The 25248-nt window shown below is 39.1% G+C and overlaps 1 protein-coding gene across 2 annotated transcripts; it reads right to left on the minus strand.

Moving 5' to 3' along the window:
- Window positions 1-1884: 1884 nt before the first annotated feature.
- Window positions 1885-21315, minus strand: col2a1a (collagen, type II, alpha 1a). 2 transcript variants are annotated; one of them, XM_051117864.1, is made up of 54 exons: window positions 21061-21315; window positions 18790-18999; window positions 17346-17362; window positions 17188-17220; window positions 17063-17095; window positions 16848-16901; window positions 16563-16664; window positions 16397-16474; window positions 15508-15552; window positions 15285-15338; window positions 15066-15119; window positions 14914-14967; window positions 14769-14822; window positions 14633-14686; window positions 13840-13884; window positions 13682-13735; window positions 13546-13590; window positions 13178-13231; window positions 12956-13054; window positions 12808-12852; window positions 12604-12702; window positions 12412-12465; window positions 12192-12299; window positions 12058-12111; window positions 11875-11973; window positions 11659-11712; window positions 11016-11114; window positions 10854-10907; window positions 10453-10506; window positions 10282-10335; window positions 10049-10102; window positions 9889-9933; window positions 9689-9787; window positions 9414-9521; window positions 9265-9318; window positions 9117-9170; window positions 8976-9029; window positions 8781-8834; window positions 8041-8148; window positions 7820-7873; window positions 7645-7698; window positions 7362-7523; window positions 7131-7238; window positions 6792-6899; window positions 6555-6608; window positions 6344-6451; window positions 5988-6041; window positions 5196-5303; window positions 5042-5095; window positions 4845-4952; window positions 4462-4750; window positions 4138-4325; window positions 3505-3747; window positions 1885-3348 (listed from the first exon to the last, which is right to left on the minus strand). In XM_051117864.1, exons 1-54 carry the CDS (start codon window positions 21152-21154, stop codon window positions 3202-3204), a joined length of 4476 nt encoding a protein of 1491 aa, XP_050973821.1. In that variant the 5' UTR covers window positions 21155-21315; the 3' UTR covers window positions 1885-3201. The 2 variants fall into 2 exon arrangements, with proteins under 2 accessions (XP_050973821.1, XP_050973822.1); XM_051117865.1 differs by lacking the exon at window positions 18790-18999.
- Between the last annotated feature and the right edge of the window lie 3933 nt (window positions 21316-25248).

Below are 25248 nucleotides of genomic sequence, written 5' to 3' on the forward strand. Positions count from 1 at the left end.
TTCCCACTGACTCCAAGCTTTTGAATGGTATAGTGTATAATGTTACAAAAGCTTTTTGTTTAACATAAATGCTGATCTTTGAATCTTTCTGTTCATCAAAGAATCATGAAAAAATGTACTCGACTGTTTTAAACATTGATAGTAACAAAAATAAAAAATGTTTCTTGATCAGCATATTAGAATGATGTCTGAAGGATCAAGTGATACTGAAAACTGGAGTAATGTTGCTGTAAATTTAGCTTTGATCACAGGAATAAATTACATTTTAAAATATATTCAAATAGAAAATAGTTATAGTAAAACTTTCACAATATTACTGCTTTTGCTGTTTTTTGGATCTAATAAATGCAGGCTTGGTGAGCAGAAGAGACTTATTTAAGAAACATTACAAATCTTACTGTTCAAAAACTTTTGACTGGTAGTGTATTCTTGACATCTCTTTTAATGCAAAATACCCCTAATGATGAAAACAAGGCCACAGGTGTTGTCTGCAGTGTATTTTGTCCTTGCCATGTAGCTGAAGATTTTTACTCTACTATTGCCTTGAAAACTTTTGATCTCACCCAAGTGCAAAATCATTTTTTGCTAAATCCAGACATGCTTTTATATGGCTGTTTGGTATAATGACTTCTTTTGTGCCATCTCTTATAGGTCTGTTTTACTCAGGGTGTCATGTCCTTGGCTGGTGCACTACCCTATTATCATCATCTACTCATCTTTTCTTAAAAGCTATAGTCAGGGTTATCATGCACCTAGTTTTTTGAAGGGGTATCCGTGACAGTTCTTACACCTTTTCTTATGACTGTAATGATAGTCTAATGGTGTAATTTTATGCTTGTAAATATAAATTTTTATAATGAACCAAGCAAAATTACAACTGAACTCGGCTGCTGGTGTTGGCCCTGCATTTTCATGTATGGAAAAAAGCAGAATGTACCATACTTTTTGATAACAGTTCTTGTGCTTCATGGTAAAAACCACAACCCCACACAAAAATAATTATTAATGTCAACCTAAGTTTTTACTGTAATACTTCCTTGTCTACAGACCCAATTATATACTTTGAACTATGAACCAAAGTGGGAGAAAACATTTTTAATGCCTTGTTGCTATATTACAGAATGTTAGTCCTGCATCAATTTAGTTTTCTGTAGTTTATAAATTAATTTAACAACAGTCAATTACAAATGGCTGACATGTAAATGTCAAACCCGTAAAAGCTTAGTTCGTCTTCGGAATACAATTGAAGATATTTTGGATAAAAACCGGGAGGTTTGTGACTGGACCTGGACCATTGACTGCCAGGTAAATACCAGTGTCAAGACCCAGAAAAGTATTAAAGACATCGTCGAAATAGTCCATCTGCCATCACTGGTTCAATTTGAAATTTATGAAGCAATGAGAATACTTTGTGTACGCATACAAAAAAAAATTTTTTTATTCAATAATTTGTCTCCTTCGTGTCAGCGTAGTGCCATTTTGGAGAGTATCCGCTGGACGCAAACCACGTTTGGTGCGACTGACACAGAACGGCGCACGCAGTTCGCCACGTGGGGGTAAGTGATTAATGACACTTTTTTCATTTTGGGGTGTAATAACCCTTTATGGCTCCAAATGTCTTTTGTTATTGTGGTTGGAGCCATCTGTTTTATTTTTAGAAGGCCATTTGAAGGCTAAGGAAGTATGTTATACAAGCCTTTATGTCTGATACCCTGTAGGCCTCTCTTTTATAAAATTCACAAACATACGGCGCGCGCGCACACACACACACACACACAGAGGCAATGCACTAGTTTCATACTCCCATGCCAAATCCATACTTTTATCTTTTTGTGCTTATGATGATTAAAAACACAATTAAAACCTGACTTCATAATTCCTTGTTTTTTCCTTTATTTTCAATTTACATTAAAATCGTAACAAAACCAGAACCAAAAAGAGAGAACAAACAAAAAAAGACCAAGATCATAATAATATTAATTATAACAAAAATATACACACCCTCACACACACACACATCCTGTTCAGCGATACGGCGATCCTTTGGGAGCAAAATTCCGGCATTGCCAAAAGAGTCCCTCTGTCTTTTGATCATCCCGCATAGTTCCGCATCCTCTGAGCAGGCTGTGTGTGTTGAATGAGGCTAGTTAGGGAGTGGGATGGTCTGGGAATTGTGGGAAATACTGACTGATAGATCAATACTAATAGCACCTTCTGAAGATGGACCGAGCCGTGCCGGGGGGGTCTTCCTGATGCTTCTCGAACCCCAAGCCGCTTCCGTTCACATCCAGATTTTAACTTAGTTTTTTTTTTTCCTGTGTGAGGTAGCTTTTCTTGAAAAATGAAGATCATGCAAATAAACAAAAAAATAGAAATGGTTTCCAAATTTATTTCATTTTTTTCTTATTTTGCTGTTATGTTAAGGGACCAAAAGTTCCTAGTTTGGGCAATCATGGGAAATAAAAATCATTTACAAAAACAAAAACAAAAAAAAAAAAGAAAGAAATGGAACTGCACTTTCCCCAAAATATTGTTGGTGTGTATAGGCACATGCTCACACACACAAACACATATAATTGTGAAAATATATAGATCTGGCTGCTTCAGTACAGACTGAATCAAGACTTTTTGTTACTATACACAGTAAATATTAACTTATTCCCTCCTCAGGTATAACATTTCACAAAATCTTGCGTAATGTGATGTTTTCTTCTGAGTCACAGTCAAGAGGCAGAGGGAAGGGTGAAGGGGGACTGGGCATGGCCTTCTTTCTTCTTTAGTGGGAGGGACTACTGTGGTATCCAGCCATGACGCTGTACAGCATCACCCAACCACCCACCCCCTGCAGGATGTGATGACATCAAGCCATGTTTCTGTCTCTTGGTTGCGCTTGCTTGTTCTGTCCTCCTCTTGGCTCCCGTCAGGAGGAGGCGCTGCACTGAGGGCTTGTGGGAAACATGGCTGGATTTCAGAGGGAGAGACTATTTGGGGCAATCCCATTTAGCGCTGGTTTTCCTGAACACTAAACGTGGACAGCACGACTTTTTGTGTTTTAGAGAAAAAAAACTTTCGTCAATTTTCAGATTTCTTTTCTTTTCTTCCATATTTCGTTATTTGGAGAGTGTATTGCATCCTCACAGTTATTGCTCGTCATTGGTATTTTTCCATGTCTTATCTCATAATCCACATATGTTTTATTTTTTACAAGAAGCAGACTGCGCCAATGTCCACTCCAAACTCCTGATCTGCTCCTCCGATGTCCATTGGAGCAATGTCCACGATGGGCAGCCTGGATGTCTTCTGAGTTTTGTACTCAATCACAGTCTTGGCCCACTGACCTGTGTGCTTCTGTAAGACAGCAGAAAAAGAAAAAAATGTAAGTGGGTGGATATTATTACAGTTATTTAATAAAAAGAAACATTCTGTTTTTCATTCATTTTCAGTAATACATTTTTTAACTATAGCTAGTATGCTTTAAATTATATTTTTTATTGTGTGACTCACCTTGCAGCCATCCTCAAGTACTCCATATGTAAAGCGGCTGTTGCCCTCTGCTCTGATCTCCACATCATTGGAGCCCTGCAGCAGAACGGCCTTCTTCAGGTTGCCTGTGGCTTGGTCCATGTAAGCAACGCTGTTCTTGCAGTGGTAGGTGATGGTCTGAGTGGCCTCAGTAGACAGCAGTCTGAGGAAGTTCAGCTGGATGCTGGTAGTACTAGGAGTCTGGCTGCTATCAGCATAGCTGATCTGTTAGAGAAAGGGAAAAATCTTTTAATACCTTTAAAATATGTTTATTAATCAACACTAAATGAAAACTGCTGATTAAATGTAACACTAGATAGTGACACAGGCAGAAGGCGAGAGTATTTCAGTACAGCTCCCCGTCCCTGCTGGTTTATGATTGGATGTCACATAGACTTTCAGCACCACGGACCAACAGAATTTCAGAACTGTGAACAGCTCCCCAAACCAGCTGTGGAAATCTGCAGGCACTCGAGCCGGCAATAGAACAGCTGTTCATAATCAGTTCCAGATGTGCCTTTTACAGTGCTGGTTTGTTGATGGTTTGTTTCTGAGGTTTGGTGTGTTTGTGGTCACTTTATTTTACTATTTCCAAAATGTAAGGATTATACTCACGTGGAATCCACCATTCATGCTCTCTCCAAACCACACGTGCTTCTGCGCCTTGCTCTTGCTGGTCCACCAGTTCTTGCGTGGGATTTTGGGAGTGCTGGGCTTCACACAGGTCTCTCCGGTCTCCATGTTGCAGAAAACTTTGATGGCATCAGCAGGGCTACCAAGGTTGGGATCCACCCAGTAGTCACCTGTGGACAGGGACCAAATTTGTTCAAGTGAGTATCGTACACACAAGTGCACTTGACTGTTTTGAGCAAGTGAATGTGACGCCTATGAACATTTTCAAATGTCAGGCTGTCTCTGAATCTCTTTTTCATTTCTTACCGCTCTTCCATTCAGGGTGGCAGAGTTTCAGGTCTCTGCAAGAGCGTGCTGGGTTCTTGCGGGAGCCATCTGGGCTGCGGATGTCCTCGATCTGGGTGTTGATGGACTTAAGTGTGGCATCCACCTCCACATCATGTTGTCTAAGAGAGCTGGAGGCATCGTCGGCACGCATGTAACGCAGAGGATCAGGTCCCTTCTCGGGCTGAGACAACCCAGCGAAGGCAGACATGTCAATGCCAGGGCCAGGGGGACCAGGAGGACCAGGGGGTCCAGGGTTACCAGGTGGACCCTAAAGACAGCAGATAGGAAGGCAAAATGAATCAGACATGTTCTTTTCATGTCAAATGACTTTACTGAATAAGTGCTTGTTTATATGCACTTACAACTGGGCCAGACTCTCCAGAGCGTCCACGAGGTCCAGGTGGTCCAATAGGTCCAGGCTGACCATTAGCACCGTCCTTACCAGCTGGTCCAACAGGTCCTGCAGGTCCCTATTGCAAGTAATATGACCATTAGTAAATCCATCTGAGCATTAAACGAATGTCTAAATTGTCTCAGTTTAATTGAGAGCTACACTTACTTTAGCGCCACTTGGTCCAGCAGGTCCAGCAGCACCCTGGTCTCCAGGAGAACCCTTTTTTGAGAAGACACAACAGAAATGTAAGCATATCTAATATCTCTACTTTACCACTGCAACTTGTTTATAAAAACCAAGACTTGTAAAAGAGACTCACAGGAGGTCCAGGCAGACCCTGCAAACCGGTGAATCCTCTGTGTCCCTTCAGACCTCTTTCTCCAGCTTCTCCTGCCTCACCCTTATCACCACGAGGTCCTTGGGGTCCCTGATGGAATGGAAAAGGTCCATCAACATATACAGTAAAACTACAAAAAATGACCTGATGTGACTTAATTAATATTTTAACTTAAAAAATATAAAAAAATAAACCAGGTAATTTATATATTATTACATCAAGGGCAATTTTTGGCAAAATTTGGTCAATTTACTGGATTTTCCTCCCATTTGTGACAATGGACAACAAAACCAGTCATAAGGGACAATTTTTTTCTTTATTTTTAAAGCTGAATAAATAAGCATTTAATTTTTAGGATAGGACAATATCTGGCCGAGATACAACTATTTGAAAATCTGGAATCTGAGGGTGCAAAAAAAACAAAATACTGAGAAAATCGCCTTCAAAGTTGTTCAAATTAAGTCCTTAACAATGCATATAATTTACAGTAGGACATTTACAAAATATCTTCATGGAACATGATATTAACATACTATGACACATCATTTTTGGCATAAAAGAAACACTGATCATTTTGACCCATACAATGTATTTTTGGCTATTGCTACAAATATACCCATGCTACTTAAGACTGGTTTTGCAGTCCAGGGTCACATTCAGTGTATTTTTAATACCCATTTAGTGTATGTAATATGTTTTGAAACTGGCTATTTCAAGAATTTTAAAGCCTGATGTGTATTTTGTGTGCTCTTTATGCTTCAAAAATGTACTTACAACCATGCCTCTAGCTCCAGCGGGTCCTGGAGGTCCAGCAGGTCCTTGTGGGCCCTTTAGAAAAGAAAAAAGATTGGACTTAATAAATAAAAATACTTTATGCAATATGCGGTGAACACTGCTAAAAACTCTTTAAGGGCGGTCTTGCTTATTATATTACAGGTGATTTTTTGGGGGGGAGAAATGTGAATGTTAGATCTGGATTTATGGTGTAACACTAATATGTTTTATGTAACAGTTGTAGCAGATCACAAATTCGTATTCGTAGATGTATTACATTAAAGTCATACATTCATGTTTGCAGAAGATATAATCATTATATCATTAAAAATGATTTCTGAAGTTGATGTACTCACATTCTCTCCTCTGTCTCCCTGTTTGCCAATTGGACCAACGGAACCAGGAGCACCAGGTGCACCAGGAGCTCCAGGAGCACCAATCGGACCAGTGTTACCACGCTCACCCTAGAAAAGAACAGGAAAAGAATAAAAAGAGTAAGAAGTTTTGTCATTTACAAAGACCAGATTACAAGAAAAGGATATTGTACGAGTTTGTTTGTTCCCTCACCTTCACACCAGGAGCACCATCTCTACCAGGTGGACCATCAGATCCAGGATTACCCTGAGGACAAACAGAATGGATGAGTGAGATCTGGTCTTATAATATGTATGAGAAGAAAAGTGTTTATTAAAGTGTTCACTGACTTCACTTCAGATGTATCTCTGTGTGAGTCAGATTATTGCAGTCTAGTTTTGCCTTGTTTGGTACTGATTTTAATATGTTATGCATGCATGTGTTCTTTACCTCACGTCCAGTCTCTCCAGCAGGTCCAGTCAATCCAGGAGGTCCAACAGGGCCAGGAGGTCCACGGTCACCACCAGATCCAGGAGCTCCCTGTTTGCCAGGCTCACCCTGTGGTAAAAATAATTTGTATCACACTGCATCAATATCAGATTTTCTAGGCATATTTAGATATATGTGAGGCATTTTAATACTAATATTTCATATTATTAAAAAGTTCTTGATCTTATAAACAAAACACAAAAATCTATTCTATATTTCAACTTTGTTTTAAACTGTGTTTGAATGAAGATGAGAGGTTTTCATATAGAAATGTTGTTGCCTGTGGGTTTATTTACTTACAGAGGGTCCTGGAAGTCCAGGGAATCCTCTTTCACCACGCTGACCAGGCAAACCAACAATACCACGCTGACCAGCAAGACCAGCAGGGCCGGAAGGACCATCAGGACCCTACACAAGAAATATTGAGAGAAACAAATGTTAAGAACACAGTAAGGAAACAATAAACCTGTACAGAATACATTTGTGCCTTCAATGCTAAAGTAAGTATTTATGAATGAATCTGAGGCTTACAGGAGGACCATCCTCTCCAGCCTCTCCCTTCTCTCCAGGAGCACCAGGAGGTCCACGCAGGCCAGCATCTCCTGGCCTGCCTGGGGGACCGGCATCACCACGAACTCCCTTAGGACCATCTTTACCAGCAGCACCTGCAGGGCCAACGGGACCAGGGTTTCCCTGGGAAAGAATAATTTTTAAAAGTTTCAAATTAGCAGAAGTTTAGGATAATACAGTTAATCAAGTTTAAGCAAAATATGGAGGAACTGCAGAGATCTTTCTGTGATATTGAGGGGCTTACATTGGGGCCAGGTGGTCCAACTCTTCCTGCAGCACCTGGGAAACCAGTAGCACCCTACAACATGGAAATACATTATTATTAAGAAACAATTTAACTCAGTGCAGTCAAATGTCTTTACTGTCAAAGCAACTGGTAAATTATTACTTATGACTAATTGACTTATTAATAAACTCACAGGGGCTCCCTGGGCTCCACGTGCTCCCTTAGGTCCTGTAATACCAGTTGGGCCCTGAAATCAAGCAGTGAACACTGATGAGCAAAATATAATAATTGAATCCACATAGAAACAGCACAAAAGCTTTCTAAAAAAAACTGCCTATTTTAACCGCATATCAGTGTGAAACTGATTCACAAAATGTCTCAGAGTATCAATAGATATGAGGCAGAAACACTTACCACTGGGCCAGGTGCTCCTGATGGTCCTTGGGGTCCAGGGGATCCAGATTCACCTTTCTGTCCTGCCTCACCCTGCTCTCCCTTAATTCCAGGCTGGCCATCAGCACCCTAAAGAGTGACATTAACAAAAGGTTGTAATCAGATTGAGCTACCTTATGACTAAATGGTGTAATTTTAAGTTTAATACTAAAGACACAACCTAATCGATTATTTCACCACATCATTTTTACATTGAAGCAACAGAGAATGTATATTTTTTATATTATGTTATGTAGCATATCTATTGGGTTTCCAATTTTGTTAATCATTTTATTAATGCTCTTTAAAATGGCATAACCTAAGATATTTCACATACAAGAATATTCCATTTTGGTGTTAGTGGCCATATGTGTATTGTAGATATACCCCTTTACATTCACAATATTATTAAAGGGACAGTTCTCCCAAAAATGATGTCACATGGACTATTTTAATGATGTCCTTGCTACCTACCTTTCTGGGCCTAATTGTGATAATTACATGCAGGGTCAGATTTCATCAAATATATCCTAATGTGTTCTAAAGATGAATAAAGGTCTTGGAATGACATGTTTGTGACCAATTAATGACAGAATTTACATTTTTTTGGTGAACTATCCCTTTAAATGGTTGGTTTTTTTAGATCTTTTATGATAAATGAAAGTCTATAATATTATCACTGCAATAAAACGGAGGCTTTTCGCAACTGTGTTTCTACTTACAGGAGGTCCAGCAAAGCCAGCAGGTCCGGGTGCACCAATCTCACCACGGTCACCCTAAAAGGATGTTGAAAGATAATGAATAAGAAGAAACCTAAAGATTGCACTTGACAAACCACAAACTAGTTTCATCTTTATTCCATTTGCTGTGTAATAACTTATAACACTAAACAAAAACCAAACAAATATTTTGCTTACAGGGGCACCACGAGCACCAGGAGCACCAACTGATCCAATGGGACCAGTTTCACCCTGTGAGAAAAGAAAAGGAGTAATTAAACGAGATCTCCTCAAATAATTTTTCTTTTTGGAAGACCACAATAAGGATGAGACATTCACCTTAGCGCCATTGGGACCAGAAGGACCAGGTGGACCAATTGGACCAGTTAAACCCTGGCAAAAAGATGACAGAAATATCATTACTTATGATGAGCAAGAAAAAAAACGCAAACCATTTCCTTACACCAGCTGTCTTTATAGCACTTACTCTAGAACCATCTTTGCCAGGAGCACCTTCAGGTCCTTTCTCTCCAGTGTCACCCTAGTAAAATAAGACAGTCAGTAAGTCATTATTAATGAAATTAGGCTAATGTAATTGCTAAGAAGAGCGGTTGTACCATTTTTAGGGACACTTACTCTGTCACCTTTCGCTCCAGGGATTCCAACAGTTCCTCTCTCACCAGGCATGCCCTGCAGACCAGGAGGGCCCTGAGCTCCAGCAGCACCAGCTGGTCCAATTGCACCCTGTTGGTAATCAAGCAGAGATGTGAGGGGGAGTGTTATCCACTGAGGATGCATTAAATTGATCGAAGTGATAGTAAAGACTTTTATAATGCAAAAAAAATATTTCAAATAAATGCTTAACTTGAAATGAGAAATGAGCTCCAAATTAGTATGTGGTGTGGTCTCACCTTAGGTCCATCAGTACCGGGAGTTCCTGGAAGTCCTCTTGGTCCCTGAAGACCCTGAGGGCCAGCGCTTCCTCTCTCACCAGGGAAACCACGTTCACCCTAAGAAAAGCACAGACGAGAGTTACTTTGGTGTAATGACACATTACTACTAATTTTTCAGAAGTAATTGGGAGATTTGTTAATCAAAGATAGGAACTCACTCTTGGTCCAGTGGGACCAGCAGCACCACCCTCTCCAGGAATACCCTGCAGAGCGAAAGAACAGAAGAGAAATTCAGCATAATTGGAACACTTAAAATCACTGATTACCTCGCAACACCACAAATGGAAAATTTAAATAAACATCTTAAGTGATTCTCACTTGGTCACCAGGTTTACCAGGCTCTCCGGGGGCTCCAGTAGGTCCTGGAAGACCCTGTGCAGAAACAGAGTAATTCTTAGAAAACCTTGATTCCATGAAACTGTGGTTATTATTACATAGAAATAATTACACTTTGAGTCCTGACTCCTTGTTCGGCTTCAGTAATTTTAAAAAAGAATGCAGTTTTCTTTTTCTAAATTGAATAAAATAGTAGAATATAATTTTGAATGTACCTGGAAGCCAGATGGACCAGGCTGACCCTGTTCTCCTCTCTCACCAGCTGGACCCTAAAGGCACAATAAAAATCACAATTTAGTCTCCAAGGAAGTGTTTCAGACCATTTATCGACTGACTGAAAGATTTGAGGTCATAAGACATTGTGAGTTATATGATATAATACTCACAGCAGGGCCAGGTGGACCAGAAGCTCCAGTCTCTCCATCTTTACCAGGCAAACCCTAATAGAAGAAAAAATACATTTTTACATTTGTTTTGTACTTGTCTGTACAAAACCTCTGCATCGTGTTAGTATATGGTTACTATGGTGTTCTGAATGGTTTCAAGCACAGTGTGTGAATTCTAGGGTGTTCTGGGTGGTTTCTAGGTCAAAAGAGCCCAACCCAAGTGTCTGTGATATTCCTGATATGGTTTGGGCTTCTTTTAGGTGTAATAGTGATGTTTGCTATATGCTTAATAATTGTTTCTTATCAGCTACTCTATTTCATATGAGTTTCATCTGGAGATCTTGTGTCTACTGACATACAATGCCAAGTACAGGTAATCTAGACATTGAAACATGACTTACTCTAAGACCAGGGCGTCCAAGAAGTCCTTTCTCTCCAGGTTTTCCAGGCTCACCCTGTGAGAGAGATACAATCCAATGAGGTACAACACATACAATTCCCAAACAATTTTATGGACCTAAATATGAACAATAGTAGCTGATATGTTGAAATAATGGTCTCACATTGGCTCCCTTAGGTCCAGGGAATCCCATCACTCCAGGCTGACCACGAGCTCCCAGAGGCCCAGGAGGACCAGGGCGTCCATCTTCACCAGGGGCACCCTATAATGAATAAGACACGTTTAGTATTTAAGTTTGCCCTAAACTGTGATGAGATGCAGCATTTATCATCTGAAAATGGTTTTACCCAATAACTCTTGAGTCACTTTTTGGGTAAAACATATACTGTTCAAAAGTTTGGGGTTGGTAAGATGTTCACCAAGGTTGCATTATTTAATCAAAAATACAGTAACAACAGTAATGTGGTGAATCACTGTTAAAATTTATCCCTGTGATGGTAAAGCTGAATTTTCAGCATCATTACTCCAGTCTTTAATGTCACATGATCCTTCAGAAATCATTCTGTGCTGATTTTGTGCTCAAGAAGCATTTCTTTATTATAATATTTTTCAGGATTCAGCATTTATTTGAAATAAAAATTTATTTTAACATTAAAACTGTCATTTTTTATCCTTGCATTAAATTGCAATATTTTTAAAAATCTTACTGATCCCAAACTTTTGAACAGTAGTGTATATGTTTGCAGGCTGTAACTCTTTACTGTTAGTGCAAAAATAAGAGTACATTAAATTTCATAGATACTCACAGTTGCTCCAACTTTTCCTTGAGGTCCAGCATCACCAGGGCGTCCAGTGAGACCCTGTTAGAAGAGGGAACACAAGAACGGTGAAAAATGCAATGAGCCATTTAATCAATAATCATAAATGGTGATTTTAGATTATGATGTCTGTTATCTACAGTTATGATGATCTACATTTCTCAGAATAATCAGGTAAATCCCAGAAATACCACAATCACTCACTCTTGCTCCAGGAAGACCAGGCTCGCCTGTGCGGCCAGGATCTCCAGTTGTTCCTTTCGGGCCGGTTGCACCTGGAACACCACGATCGCCAGGTGCGCCCTATCACAGTACACAACATTTGAGTACAGAGGAAATACATGGCTTGATTAGTTGAGTGACCAACTATGAGTCTAAATCACCAACCTTTGCTCCAGCTAAACCGTCCTGACCAGGGAATCCACGGTTACCTGGAGCTCCCTAGCAAAGGATAACACATGTTAGTGTGGTTCTTTATCATTCAGTGAAATCAGTAAAACTGATTAGGATAAAATACACACTCTTTCTCCAGGAGGTCCGAGAGGTCCGGCAGAACCAGGCTCTCCTCTTGGTCCTCTCTTGCCTTCCTCTCCAGATGGCCCAGGGGCACCCTGAGGTCCTGCAACACCCTGTGTAATTAGGAAAAAAATATGATTGATTAGTTTGCTACAATATTACATATGATTGTGAGTGATACAATAGTAAAGATGACTGATGACAAGTATCTTGTTGGTTACTTACACGCTCTCCCTTGGGTCCAGCCTCGCCTTTAAATCCTGGGATACCAGGGTCTCCCTTTATAAACGCAAGAATGTTTTCAATTAGTATAATAGTGACCCTCAAATGGCACAATAATCAGTAACGTTTGCAATCTGGATCATCTATAATATGTCTGGGAAAGCTTTTTAAATGGTTCGAAACAAGATTACGTACAGATTGTCCTTTAGGCCCAAGGGGTCCAGTAGCTCCCTGAGGTCCTGGTGGACCACGGGGTCCTGGGAAACCAGGGGCACCAGCAATGCCAGGAGCACCCTGAAAAAGAGAAAAATTAGTGTGACCAGTGTTAAGACTCAAAATTAATTAAAATATATAGAGAAATGAATGAAAGAGAATGGTAAGTTATATGGGTATACTCACAGCAGATCCTTTGGCACCGGGAATACCATCAGTACCAGGGTTACCCTGCAAAATGTGAATATTTTAATTCAAAATACTGTACAGAATACACTGATAAATAAATGCGAATCATATTTTGCTTGTCATAATATCAAGTCATTTTACTCACAGATGCACCAGCGGGTCCAGGTGATCCAGGTGTACCGGCCTCTCCACGGGGTCCTTGTGCGCCCTCAGGTCCACGAGCTCCAGTAGGACCAGCTTCACCCTGCAGGAGTGAATGAACATCACATCTCATTAGCAAGGATAATGTTATTCCTCATACATCTGTGGAAATGCTTAAATTTGAGAATGGGGTACAGTGAAGTGCTGCAGATGACTGGTGTTTTACCTTAGCACCAGGGGATCCTGGGAAACCTGGAGCACCAGCAGGACCAACAGGGCCCTGAGGACAAAAACATCAATAAATGATCAGAGACATGTTTACTTCCTCATGCACCCTATACATCCCTTCAGTATTTTTCATGTACACTTTTAAAATGTTTGTAGTAAATATTGTATGAAATTATTTGCTATCATTAAGTTAAATACATATGCGCATTATCAACAATCATCCACTGTGATATCTCTAGGCATCCCATATGAGTTTACCATTAGTTAGCATTAGCAACAGCATTTTCACAAGTCAAAACAGAATGGGAACTGTAAACAAGGTCACACAGACTTCCTGCACTCATTGAGGTGAGGAAATGCACTTACAGGAGGACCAGCAGGACCAGGCAGACCATCATTACCACGGGCACCCTGTGGAGAGACATAAGCAGATCATTACAGTCTGAAATTTTGATTATATATAGTATTCTTTTTTAGGCCAGTTATCTAAGTGTTCACTTACAGCAGCACCAGGAGGTCCAGGGCGACCTCTCTCACCAGGCAGACCACGTGGACCCTGACAGACAAAAAATAGGATGGAGAGTGTTAGATACACTATTTCAGTGTCACAAAACTACAGCTAAATGAATCATCAGGTCATTTTTGACTCTAGGTACTGACCATTGGTCCAGGAGCACCGTTCTCACCATTAGCACCAGATTCACCCTGGAAGAAGAGAAAAGAGACTGATTAGACCTTTAGTTGTAGGTCAAATCAATTTGCTCAGAACTTTATTACAATGAATTAGCACATTTAGCATGTTACTATGTGTTGCTCAAAGTTCTGGTATCTTCATAGAATATTTTTATCTGTAGAAATTAAATAATTAAATGAAATGAAATTATGTAATAATTTATATTGTTCCAATGGAGATTTGCAAACAATAATGCTTTACAACTACATAACCATTTGATAAAAGTCTGTTATAATTCTGATGCCATGTGAAATCTGTATACAGTTAATTCTTACATGCTTTTTTTGTCAATTATGAGCATAGACAGTGTGTTTGGATGATTTTTACATAGTTTATCTGTTACAGTTGGGTGTAAATGACTTATAGTACTTATAGTTTAAAATATCTTTATAATTTAAAATACCTGAGGAAATTAAATTATTTGTTCCAAATAAGATTTGCAAACAATAATTCCTTATAACTACATAAATTTGATAAATGTGCAGTGAATGTGACTATTTTTGTTTATGATCTCTGTTTGTGTACACTAAAACAGAAAAAGTGTAATAAAAAAAAAATAATAATAAAGTCTAAAAAAAATTGATAAATGTATGTTAGATTTTTTGATGCCCTGTGAAACTTGTTTGCAGGTTCTTTTCATATGCTGTCAGATATGATTATAGACAGTGTGTTAGGATGGATTTTACAAAGTTTTTTGGCTTTGTTTTTACGTTGCTATACCTTAGCACCTGCAGCACCGGCCTCTCCTTTAGCTCCATCAAGACCTGGGTGTCCCTACAAACACATTTAAAAATTAAATTAGTATTTATACAGAAATAAACACATGGAATATCAATTAATTCCAGCTGAAACTCACTCTGTGTCCCTTGATGCCAGGAAGGCCAGGGGTTCCAGGGAATCCACGGGCTCCCTGTCATACAAACCAGAAACATATTACGCGATTATGTTGCATCTTTGTAAAAATGTGATTGTATTAGATCTTAGTTGTGCATGTTGTTTACCTGAGGCCCTGGGGGTCCACGCTCACCAGCTTTACCAGGTTTGCCAGCCTCACCCTGGAAGAAGAGCGGGCAGAGACATTGTAGTTAGTATCTGTCAAGCATTCAACATTTGGCAAAGTCTGAATATCAAGCCAGTGGCAAAAAGTACTCACATCACTTCCGGATTTTCCAGGGGGTCCAGGTGGGCCACGGGGTCCAAGTGGACCCTATAGTAAAACAATTGTTATAAATTGATTAATCTGCATCGTGTTCTAGTAAAGCCATGCCAATCTCTATATGCATTTTAATGTGACATCCGTGTGGGCCATGTAAAACGTGGGTATATAAAATGTCAAGTGTATGTGCATGTGGGCATGATTTGGGATACTCACAGCAGGGCCAGGTTCACCAGCCTCTCCAGGGTTGCCTTGGAAACCTTGTGGGCCCTGGAATGAAAACAAATGACAGCGTGGGTTTAGGAGTTGGCGTTGGTAGGTGCTAACATATTACTCATATCTGTCTCATCATAGTTTCATGTGTAGCCATTATGTTGTATTTTTAAATTAACTGGAAATATGAAATAATTACGAATATGAGTGATGTGTATTTACTTACAGGTGCTCCAGGGGGGCCAGGAGGACCACGGGGACCCATTGGACCCTGTAAAAACAGATGAAGTTGAAATGCAGCATGGCAACATTGACCCACATGAACGCAAACAGCATGTCTGTGTTGTATTAACCAATTATTTATAGACTGGGTATCAAAACTGGTTGAAGTCTAATAAGGTTCATTATTTGTTTAATTGTGACTGATTTATTATTAGTATCCATATTTATTATGAGTATATGTTTATATGTTACAAACTTTGAATCTGTGAAGCACTGTAACTTTCTGAGAACAGGTGGCGTTTGAAAATGCTATTGTGATTAAATCAGTCAGTAGGGGGCACTAAAGATTCAAAACAGGAACTTGACTCTCCTAATATGATGTATGTTGTAACTGCATGCTGCAAAATTCAATAATTTATTTTAAGAATTCATTTAATTACAATTAAGTACAATTATAAAGTAGCACTGTGCTCATCTCAATCCTAAATACTGAAACTTAAGGTGAGCTTTATTAATTTGTGCATGTTGTTTTCATGTTATTTTTTTGTTTTTTATTTGTATGCATGTTAGAAAATGAACTTGTTAAAAGAAATATAAAACGTCTTGCAGACTAAAATGTAAAAATTTATATTATGGCTTAAAATTAAATGTCATTCCAGAACATTCTGCAAGGGGGCAGACCTTACAAACTTTTCATATAAAAGTTACAGAACTATATACCATAATAACTACTCATATGTCTTATTCTGACAGTACTTTAAAATGTTGACTTAATGTGAGATTCTATTAAAATAGGTTGCTGTTTAAAACAACATCAACAACAGAAATACAATTTCAAAAGTTGTTAAATACATGTAGATATTTTTGTGTTTGTGAACACTGCTTTTTCTCACCATTGGTCCCTGCATCACACCCATCTGAGCACCTCCTGCCTTCTCATCAAAACCACCAGCCATCTGAGCAGCAAAGTTCTGCACACACACAGAAAAACACACTTAAGTAACCCTGCAAAATGGCAGACACAAATTTAGAGAGCAGATGAAAGGAGGAGAAACATACTCCTCCAAGTCCAGGGGGACCATTAGGTCCTGGTGGTCCAGGGGGTCCTGGGTTTCCAGGTGTACCAGGCTCGCCATCTCTCCCTCTTGGGCCGGGATTTCCCTAAGGGGTGGGGGAAAAATAACAGGGCATATGAGCGGAAAAGAAAAGAGATTAACTAAAGCCTTTTCACATGACAGCATCCTGCAGAGTGTGTCCACTGCCCCCGGATAACCGCTAATAAGGTCTGACATCACTTTACCTAACAAGTCTGAGAAAAAAATGTATAAAGGCAAAATGTCTTACCTTCTCACCCTTAGGTCCTTTCTCGCCACGTGGTCCCTGCTCTCCTGGGGGTCCCTGAAATCATAAAAATACAAATGCATTATACAAATGTAAAAGTCAAAAAGTAAAGTTTGCAGGCTTCTGATGTGAAAGGGACGGAGCCCCCTAGTGGAGATGTGCAATGAGTTGTGGCTAATTGTTTCAGAAACTACCGAAGTGTTTATGATTTATCTCACCATTGGGCCAGCAGGTCCTCTTGGTCCTACAACCTACAGAAACAAATAAATAAATATTATTTTCCAACTCTAGTTTGCAAAAATCATTCTAAAACACAAAGTTGTTTACTGGTGGAATGACTTACATCTGCAATATCGCCTGGTTCACCTTTCTGTCCCTGTGTAGAGTAAGAAAGAACTTATTTAAGACTTACATAATTAATTCTATTCAGTATTCAATCTAAACCTTAGAAATATTAAGCATTTCTTAAATAAAGGCATGATAAATAAGTCAAGGTCTCACCTTTGCACCAAGTGACCCTGTTGAATCATGTCACAGGATGAAGGGAAGACAAAGATTGACAATTAGACACATGAGGAAGTAGTTTTGCACGTATTCTATCAATTAGCAAACACTCAAACGCATACAAAATCAACCAGTGTTGCAGAACAGCCTGTCTGGAGTCATAACATCTGAATCATTCATTCATAATAATACTGCTGGCTCATCAAACTAGAGGTCACTAAAGGATCAGGGAAAAACGGGCAGTGAATGAAGTAATCAGCTAATACTGACTCATAATGAGGACGGTAAACTAGTCAGACACTCAGTGTTACTGTGAGAACTAATGAACTGCTATTCCCTGCTGAAACTGCATAGCTGAACTCAGCGGCACCCCACTAGGCTTTGTACCAAAACAGCATCATTCTCTTCCCAGTCTGCTTCGGGTTAAATTGTTAAAAGCAGAATATGAAGTTGCAAGCTCATGATCAGTTTAAAACATGATGCATTATGCTTTACATTAGAAGCTCAGCAAATTAAATTAAAAAGTAATAAATTAAATATTTTTTTATTCTGTATCAGTGCCATGAGCTGATTACAGTGAGCAGGAGTGTATTCAAAGGTTTAGGAAAACATTTCTGCATTTTGATAACTATGTTCATCTTATTGTTGTGTGTATCTGTAGAGCAGCAACACACAAGAAATTAAAAATGAACAGTATCAGCTGTCAAGGTTGACTGAACATGAAATAAATTAAAAGTTTGAAAGAACACTTCTAAATTTTTTGTCAATTAGGTTTGAATGAGGTGTGTGCCATGGCCTCTCATTCAAAGACTCATTGTCTTGTTTTTCAGCTTTTTGCAAACGAAGGCAGTATTTGGCCAAAATGAGTCCACTTTCAAGAAATGTATTGTCTTTTGTATTAAAAACTGAACAGCTATTTGAACTTTGTATGTCTCTCAATCAAAGTATAATGTAATAATATAATATAATATAATATAATGCTACACTCATTCTTTTAACTAAAAAAGTCAAATCATAGAGAAATATTTTAAGACTAAAGTGTAAGTTAGCTCAAATATATTTCCTTTTTTGAAGTATTAACCAAAGATCATGTCTAAAAATAATGGATTTCACAACAAATTACTGTCAAGATGATATTCTTTCAGTAAAATAACCCAACCTACTATCAAAATGAATTGCAGATTTAAAGTAAAGTGGACATATATTAGCCAAAAAACTCTTCAACTGAAAAACATAATTTGCATTACAATGCAAAGGTCAATTTTAAAAGTGTTGCTTTCTTCACTTTAAATGTTTGCTTTGAGTTCTGAACACAATCACATGACCAACTAGTGTAGTCTAGTGGTATGTGACACGTTTGCCATTGGTAACGGAACTCAGAGCAGACAGCTAGCAGGACAGGTATGATAGGCAAAGAGAGGTGTATGAGCAGAGAGCGGACCGATAGGTTCGTCGGTGTCAGCTGGGCAGATGGGACAGCACTCTCCAGGTGGAATGATGGGATTGGCACAGTCTCTCAGGTCCTCACAGATGACCTCATCACATAGCACTGCCCCTGCATCGCACACGCAGACGCGGCACGCTTCTGGCTTCCATACCGCACGGTCTGCATACTGCTGGCCATCTTGGACGCAGCCGCCAAAGTCTTCCTCTGCAGCCACCAAAAGGGGGCGACAGAAAGGAGTGCATGGGGATAAGAGACAGGTGAGCGACATAATAACATCAACCTCTTCCTGAAAATGTAAGCTGTATGGTTCACTATATATATATATAGTCATATATATTTTAGAATATTTAATATATTTAATAAAATATATTAATATATTTACAATATTCTAAATTCTATATATGAATATACATTTATATGAGCAAACTAAATTCTAATTTCTGTCCACCTGGTGGCTGGCATCTGGTTACATTTTGATTATACATTCACCACAACACTGGCTAGTAATATTTGCATGGTGCATATCTGACACCCTGGTGTAAAATGTGGGCTCCTGTAGTCTGCGTATTTGTAACTGAACCCCAAATCTACTGAACTAGCCATGAATGGGGCTTTTTCAAACACAGACAGGGCTGCATTGACAACCTGGTGCCTTATGCAAACACACCCTCTTGAAAGCTCCATCTGGATCTAATGGTCTCACTTACCACCAGGGCAAACACACCCTCATGGGTCGGAAAGGACAGCCCTCACACACACAGGACCCCTTCATGTGTTTGCTTTTCAAATATTCATATGAAAGTGTAATTTGCCTTTAACTTTCAGCTCTAGTGCACATGAATGAATGAACAGTTACAGCTGTTTTAATCTGAACTGTAAATACGGAAAATCCACTTTTCTTGGATGCAGATATAGGCCGGCCTAAGCAAGCATTTTGTGTAATTAACATTTCCTTGTTTACTGAGCACAGTGAGAACACAAGGAGATCATCATCTGGGTCATTAATCTTCTATCACTTCAAAGTTTACCAAATTTAACAAATCACTCTTCCAAGATGCTTGTGCCTCTGAGGTTGCCAGTCTGATGTTTTGGCATTTCAAACAGCATTCCACAGACCTCCTTATCCACCCACCAAACCTAGTTCCCCAAATCTCCTTCTAATCGACATAAAATCCCCTGAACTAAACCCGAAATATTTTTTGCTTTCCAAACCCTTTGCACGTGTGCTAATGGTGCACCGTTTGAACCCTTGTAGGAACCTTTGCTCCTAATCTTGAGTGAAACAGCACACACAGTACCACTAGTGGATGTATTAATGGCCTATATATGGAGATTAATAATTCTAATGCTGAAATGGTTACACATAACCCTTATTTAAAAAAAACTTCAGCTATCATTTTGGCTTCCTTGGTTCACCACACTAGCTTAAGTTCTTCTGAGTCTTTAAAGTCTTTTCTTCAGGTATTTCATTTTAAAGAAAATTACCCCTTTAAAAAGTCTACATAATGAAAATGACCTGTAAACTTTAAAGCAAGTTTGTTCGGTCAACTTTGGAACTTTTTCCTGCATTGAAAACTAGGAAATAACACATCTAATAATTGAATGGCCGCTAGGGAGCTTGTTGTTTTCTGACAGCAACTTTGCTACTAGCACAATTAGCCATCAGCCAACTACTTGAAAACATTAAATGTATAATAAAGTGATAAGTAATGACAGAAAGATACGAGTTTTGTCACTGTACCGTAACTAGACCGATCCTATCCAGCTGAAAGTGCTCAAAAGGCGTACTGTTGCTATAGTAACCTCCTCAGGAGAAAGTTACTTGGCGAGCATCACTTTTGCGCACTGATTAACTTTTAACGTAGACACTTTAACTGTTTTGTTCTTTACCTTTTTGGTAACTTAGCAATCTAATAGCCTACATACAAGAGTCTGAGCGCGGAACCTGTCGCGCTACCTCAGCATCTGTCATTCTGTCTGTACTAGGGTGCTCAAATCAATGGAGCGCGATGCAACTTTGCGTTTTAACGCGTCGCGTCGCTTGTTTGCAGAGTCAGACTTTGGATATCTGCAGACTTAGACTTACAATACAAGCATGCGGTGTTATATTTAATAAACGAGCCAAAGACATTCCGCAGTCCAGAGATGAAACGCGCAAACCAAACTGACCCATTCCAAACTTTCCTCTCATGTCACCATGGCAACACACGTACAATTTTTTAAAGCAGAATACTTTGAATTTCAATGTGAAAAACTCCAACTTACGGTCATCTTCTTGTTGACATCTTACAAGGGATAGCAAAACGCAATGCGTTGCTACAAGTAGCAGGAGAGTCCGTGAATCCACTAATCTGAACATGTCTAAAGATTAGACATGCAGGTCCTCAGGGGTGAAAGTCGCCGAGGAACCGGCGGAGCGGCAGCTCTGTGCTCGCGGGGAGTGTGAAAGTGGATGTGGATGTATTTGGGAGGATCCGACGCCAGGCACACACAGACAGAACCCACCGCGTCAGTCAGAGCTCCGCGGTTTTATGTCCACTGGCGCATTTATGAATCTTAGTATATCCCAAAAAGTGAGTCCAGCCCCGACCCCCATGAGCGCTGAAATACGAGCCATATCAGCCCCCCAGCCCACCCCATTGGGAAAGAAGTAGGGAAAAAAACTCTGCCACTCCTCTGTCTCAAGAACAATTCCATCCAAACCCATCCACCCCCTCCCCTCATTGCCCTTTCCTGGCAAGTGCTGGGCTTTCTCTCTGTGCTTTTGTATGAAAGTGCATCAGAATGGCCTTTGCTCAGAAAAGAGACTTGGAGAACCAAAATACTTTCATTGTTTCAAAGATTTTGACTCACTAGGTTGCACATGACCATTAAAAACTCATACATATGGTGTGAACTTATTTGCATTTTGCATGTTCAATAATGCTGCAACAGTCTTGCAAGGAGTTATCACTGCCAAAAACTATTGAACATCTTGATTGTGGATGTCCCACAATTCACTGTGAGTAAGATAGGAAACATTATCATATGTGACCCTGGACCACAAAATCAGTCATAAGTAGCACGGGTATATTTGTAGCAATAGCCAACAATACATTGTATGGGTCAAATTATCGATTTTTCTTTTATGCCAAAAATCATTAGGATAAGATCGTGTTACATGAAGATATTTTGTAAATTTCCTACAGTAAATATATCAAAACTTAAGTTTTGATTTGAGTAAAATGCATTGCTAAGAACTTCATTTGGACAACTTTAAGGCAGATTTTCTTAATATTTAGATGTTTTTGCATCCTCAGATTCCAGATTTTCAAATAGTTATATCTCAGCCAAATATATCATATGTATGCATTGCCTAACAGACTATACATCAATGGAAAGCTTATTTATTCAACTTTCAGATGATGTATAAATCTCAGTTTAAAAAAATTTATCTTTATGGTTTTGTGGTCCAGGGTCACATATTGTCTTTTTGATTCAATAATGTCACAGTTCCAACTTACTAAACTTGTATCAAACTTATCAACTAACAAACAAGTAGTCTTTAATACTTGGCAAAACCTGTCTAAATTTAAACTTTATTTCTCTGGTAGAGCGCCAGCTGCTTCAGAGTTGTTATTACAGTCCAAATAAATGTCTTGTTCAGCCAAAGCAGTTAAACAGCAGCTCTTTGTTTCACTAGCAGTTTTGTTATTGTTAAAACTAAAACTGAATCTAAAACTAAACCAAACCTAAAGCTAAAACTTTGAACAATCAGACAATCAGAAATATTGGAATGGTAACTAACTGAAATGAAAAGTATATCAGTTGATGTGATAAATATACTAAAACTAAAACAATGAAAAACTAAAAAATATAAAATCACAAAAGCAAATAAATGTAAAATATTAATAAATACAAAAACAACACTGTTCATGTGTATTTTTTCTCAAATGCTTCACATCTGTTGAAGAAAAACTGATCTTTTGAATATATAATTGTAAAGTGACTTGCTTTTAAATGTGGACTTATTTTGTAAACTAGCAACATTTCTCCATTATAGCATTTTTGTTGTGTCTTCCCCAGTTTAGTTGGCAACAAGTTTATTTCCTTTATGTAACTGTCCCACAATCCAATCACAATAAAACATCTACAATATCATCTATCCCACTGTGGGAACAGAGGAGGAGAGAAAATTTGTAATGCTCAAGGGATTAAAAGATCAAACTCCAAAAAGCGAGCAAAAGCATAAAAGAAGGAATACGGATACTGGAATCTCAGCCTCGGTGTGAGACATCCTGTGTATGTAGATGAGTGTGTATACAGTGCGCACATATGAAAATCAGTGTGTGTGTGCGTTTGTGGTCGTGTGCGCACATGAATGCGTGTCTATTAGTTTTATGAAGGGATATGTGTATGTGTGTGTACTCATCGGTGCGACTGTGCACACACCCTGTTGGATGTGTGTGTGTCCGAAATGAGTCCTGACTGTGTGCTCTGTAAGACACACACACAATGCGGCTCTGTGTGCAGACCTGAGGAATGCGAGAGAGCACCGGGCAGTGGGGGAGAAGAGGGCCGCGGGTGTGGATGGAGGGAGGGTGCGGAAAGGTAGAGGGATGAGGAGAGGAGAAGAGCGGTGGCAGGAACACGGCGAGGCTCCAGGGGTGTGTAGGGTGGCTGGGTTGCAGCGGATCAGATGATGTGGGGCCTGACGATTGGCACGGGAACCCGTGTCGGGAGCAAAACACTGACCGTGATTGGCATCGGGCATCAGAAGGCCGATAAATCCCCCATGATTAAGCACCCGCCAGGCTTTCTTCTAAATGTGGGGCTTTTCCACAATTCTTTGAAAGCTTATAAAGCTGAATGGTTCAACTAAAAAAGGAAATTCATTTATTAACAATCACATTGTTTTAAATATTGAGATATTGTTTGACTCCCATTCACTTCCATTTTTAGTTTTGTCAATGAGAACCTAAAAATGGTAGAAACATTCTTCAAAATATTTTTTACATTCGACAGAAGTCATACTTTGTCATACTTCTAAGTTTGGAACAGTTTAATTTTTGGGTGGTCTATCCCTTTTAAAGCTAAAATTAACTAGACGGCATGCAAGACCCTGAAACGTTCACTTTACAAAATGTTCTGATCCATGTGCCAAGATAAGATGTCCGGCGGACTCACATGAGTGAACAACTGTGTCGTTTTTGTCACCACTACACTGTAATTAAACTGCCGCACAACTGTTCTTTCAATACTTGCATATTTGACCTCTCATATTTGTAAGACAGTGAATTAAAATAACATTTTCTGTGATTTTTCACCTAATCAGACTGTGACGACCGTGGGAAACCATACTGTTCTGTTTGATATTACAGTCCAGATGGGGGGCCTGAAGTGGGGGAAGGATTCGTTCTGTCTTTGTTTGGTCTCATAAAGCTTTCTATTTATTCTCATAACTTCTGAGATAAGCTATGGCAAACAGAGTGTCTGGTGTCCTGGGACGGAGGATTTTCTGAATGAAGGGTCCCTGTTGATAGAGTGATTTAGGCCACAAATGGGTTTAATTCATCCAGGACACCACTGTCTGGGTTTAACAGCTCCCCTTTGATTTTATCCAAAACTTAATGTGCTTCATCTCTGATCCAGCATTCACTATTTGATTTAATCAAAACTCTTGATTGGGGTTTTCAAATGGTGGTTCAGGGCGTCCATGGGAAATTCCAGGAAAATATATTATACTTGATTATCATATGGGAATCCTAGGGATCAAAAAGTTTGAAAATCTCATTTTGGAATATTTCCTCAGGTGTGATTTTAGCCTATATCATGGAGCTCTGTGCAAAGCCAGCGCTTCATGCAGTCTACTTTCAGTGGAACCCATAGTGTTTACCAATGCTGTATCTTAGAACAAACACATGCACACACACACACACAACGATTACTTAAACAAAACAAACAGTCCACCACAGGGACTCTGCATTCTTAGCAGCTCCCTGGTACACATTCGAGGGTGAGAGTTAAGTCCTGTGAACTGGCCTGAGAAACTGACCCTGTTTGTGGACAATCGAAGAGATTCAACAGGTTCTCAAAGCGTCCAGGTGGCATGTGGATATACACTGCTGTTCAAAAGTTTAGGATCAGTAAGATTTTTTTGGTTTTTTTAAAGAACTTTCTTCTCATGCTCATCAAGGCTGCATTTACTTGATCAAAAATACAGATAAAACAGTGTAGTATTATTACAGTTTAAAATAATGGTTTTCTATTTTAATATATTTTAAAATTCATTTTATTCCTGTGATTGCAAACTGAATTTTGATCCAGTCTTTATTGTCACATGATCCTTCAGAAATCATTCTAATATGCTGATTTATTACTTTTAATATCAATTTTGCAAACATATTTTTTGGAATCTGTGATTCTTTTTTTAGGATTTCTGATTAATAAAAAGTTCAAAAGAACAGCATTTAT

The sequence above is a fragment of the Labeo rohita genome, chromosome 8, assembly GCF_022985175.1.
Source record: "Labeo rohita strain BAU-BD-2019 chromosome 8, IGBB_LRoh.1.0, whole genome shotgun sequence".
Classification (NCBI taxonomy): Eukaryota; Metazoa; Chordata; class Actinopteri; order Cypriniformes; family Cyprinidae; genus Labeo; species Labeo rohita.

What these genes read in the sequence shown, in the direction of transcription:
- col2a1a (XM_051117864.1), bottom strand. Translation starts at nt 21,154, where the DNA reads ATGTTCAGATTAGTGGATTCACGGACTCTCCTGCTACTTGTAGCAACG. An exon ending in CTGGCCCCCCTGGAGCACCT is followed by an intron (nt 15,339 to 15,507) that starts GTAAGTAAATAC and finishes TTTTCATTCCAG; the next exon opens with GGCCCACAAGGTTTCCAAGG. An exon ending in GTGGAGCCCAGGGAGCCCCT is followed by an intron (nt 7,699 to 7,819) that starts GTGAGTTTATTA and finishes TCCATGTTGTAG; the next exon opens with GGTGCTACTGGTTTCCCAGG.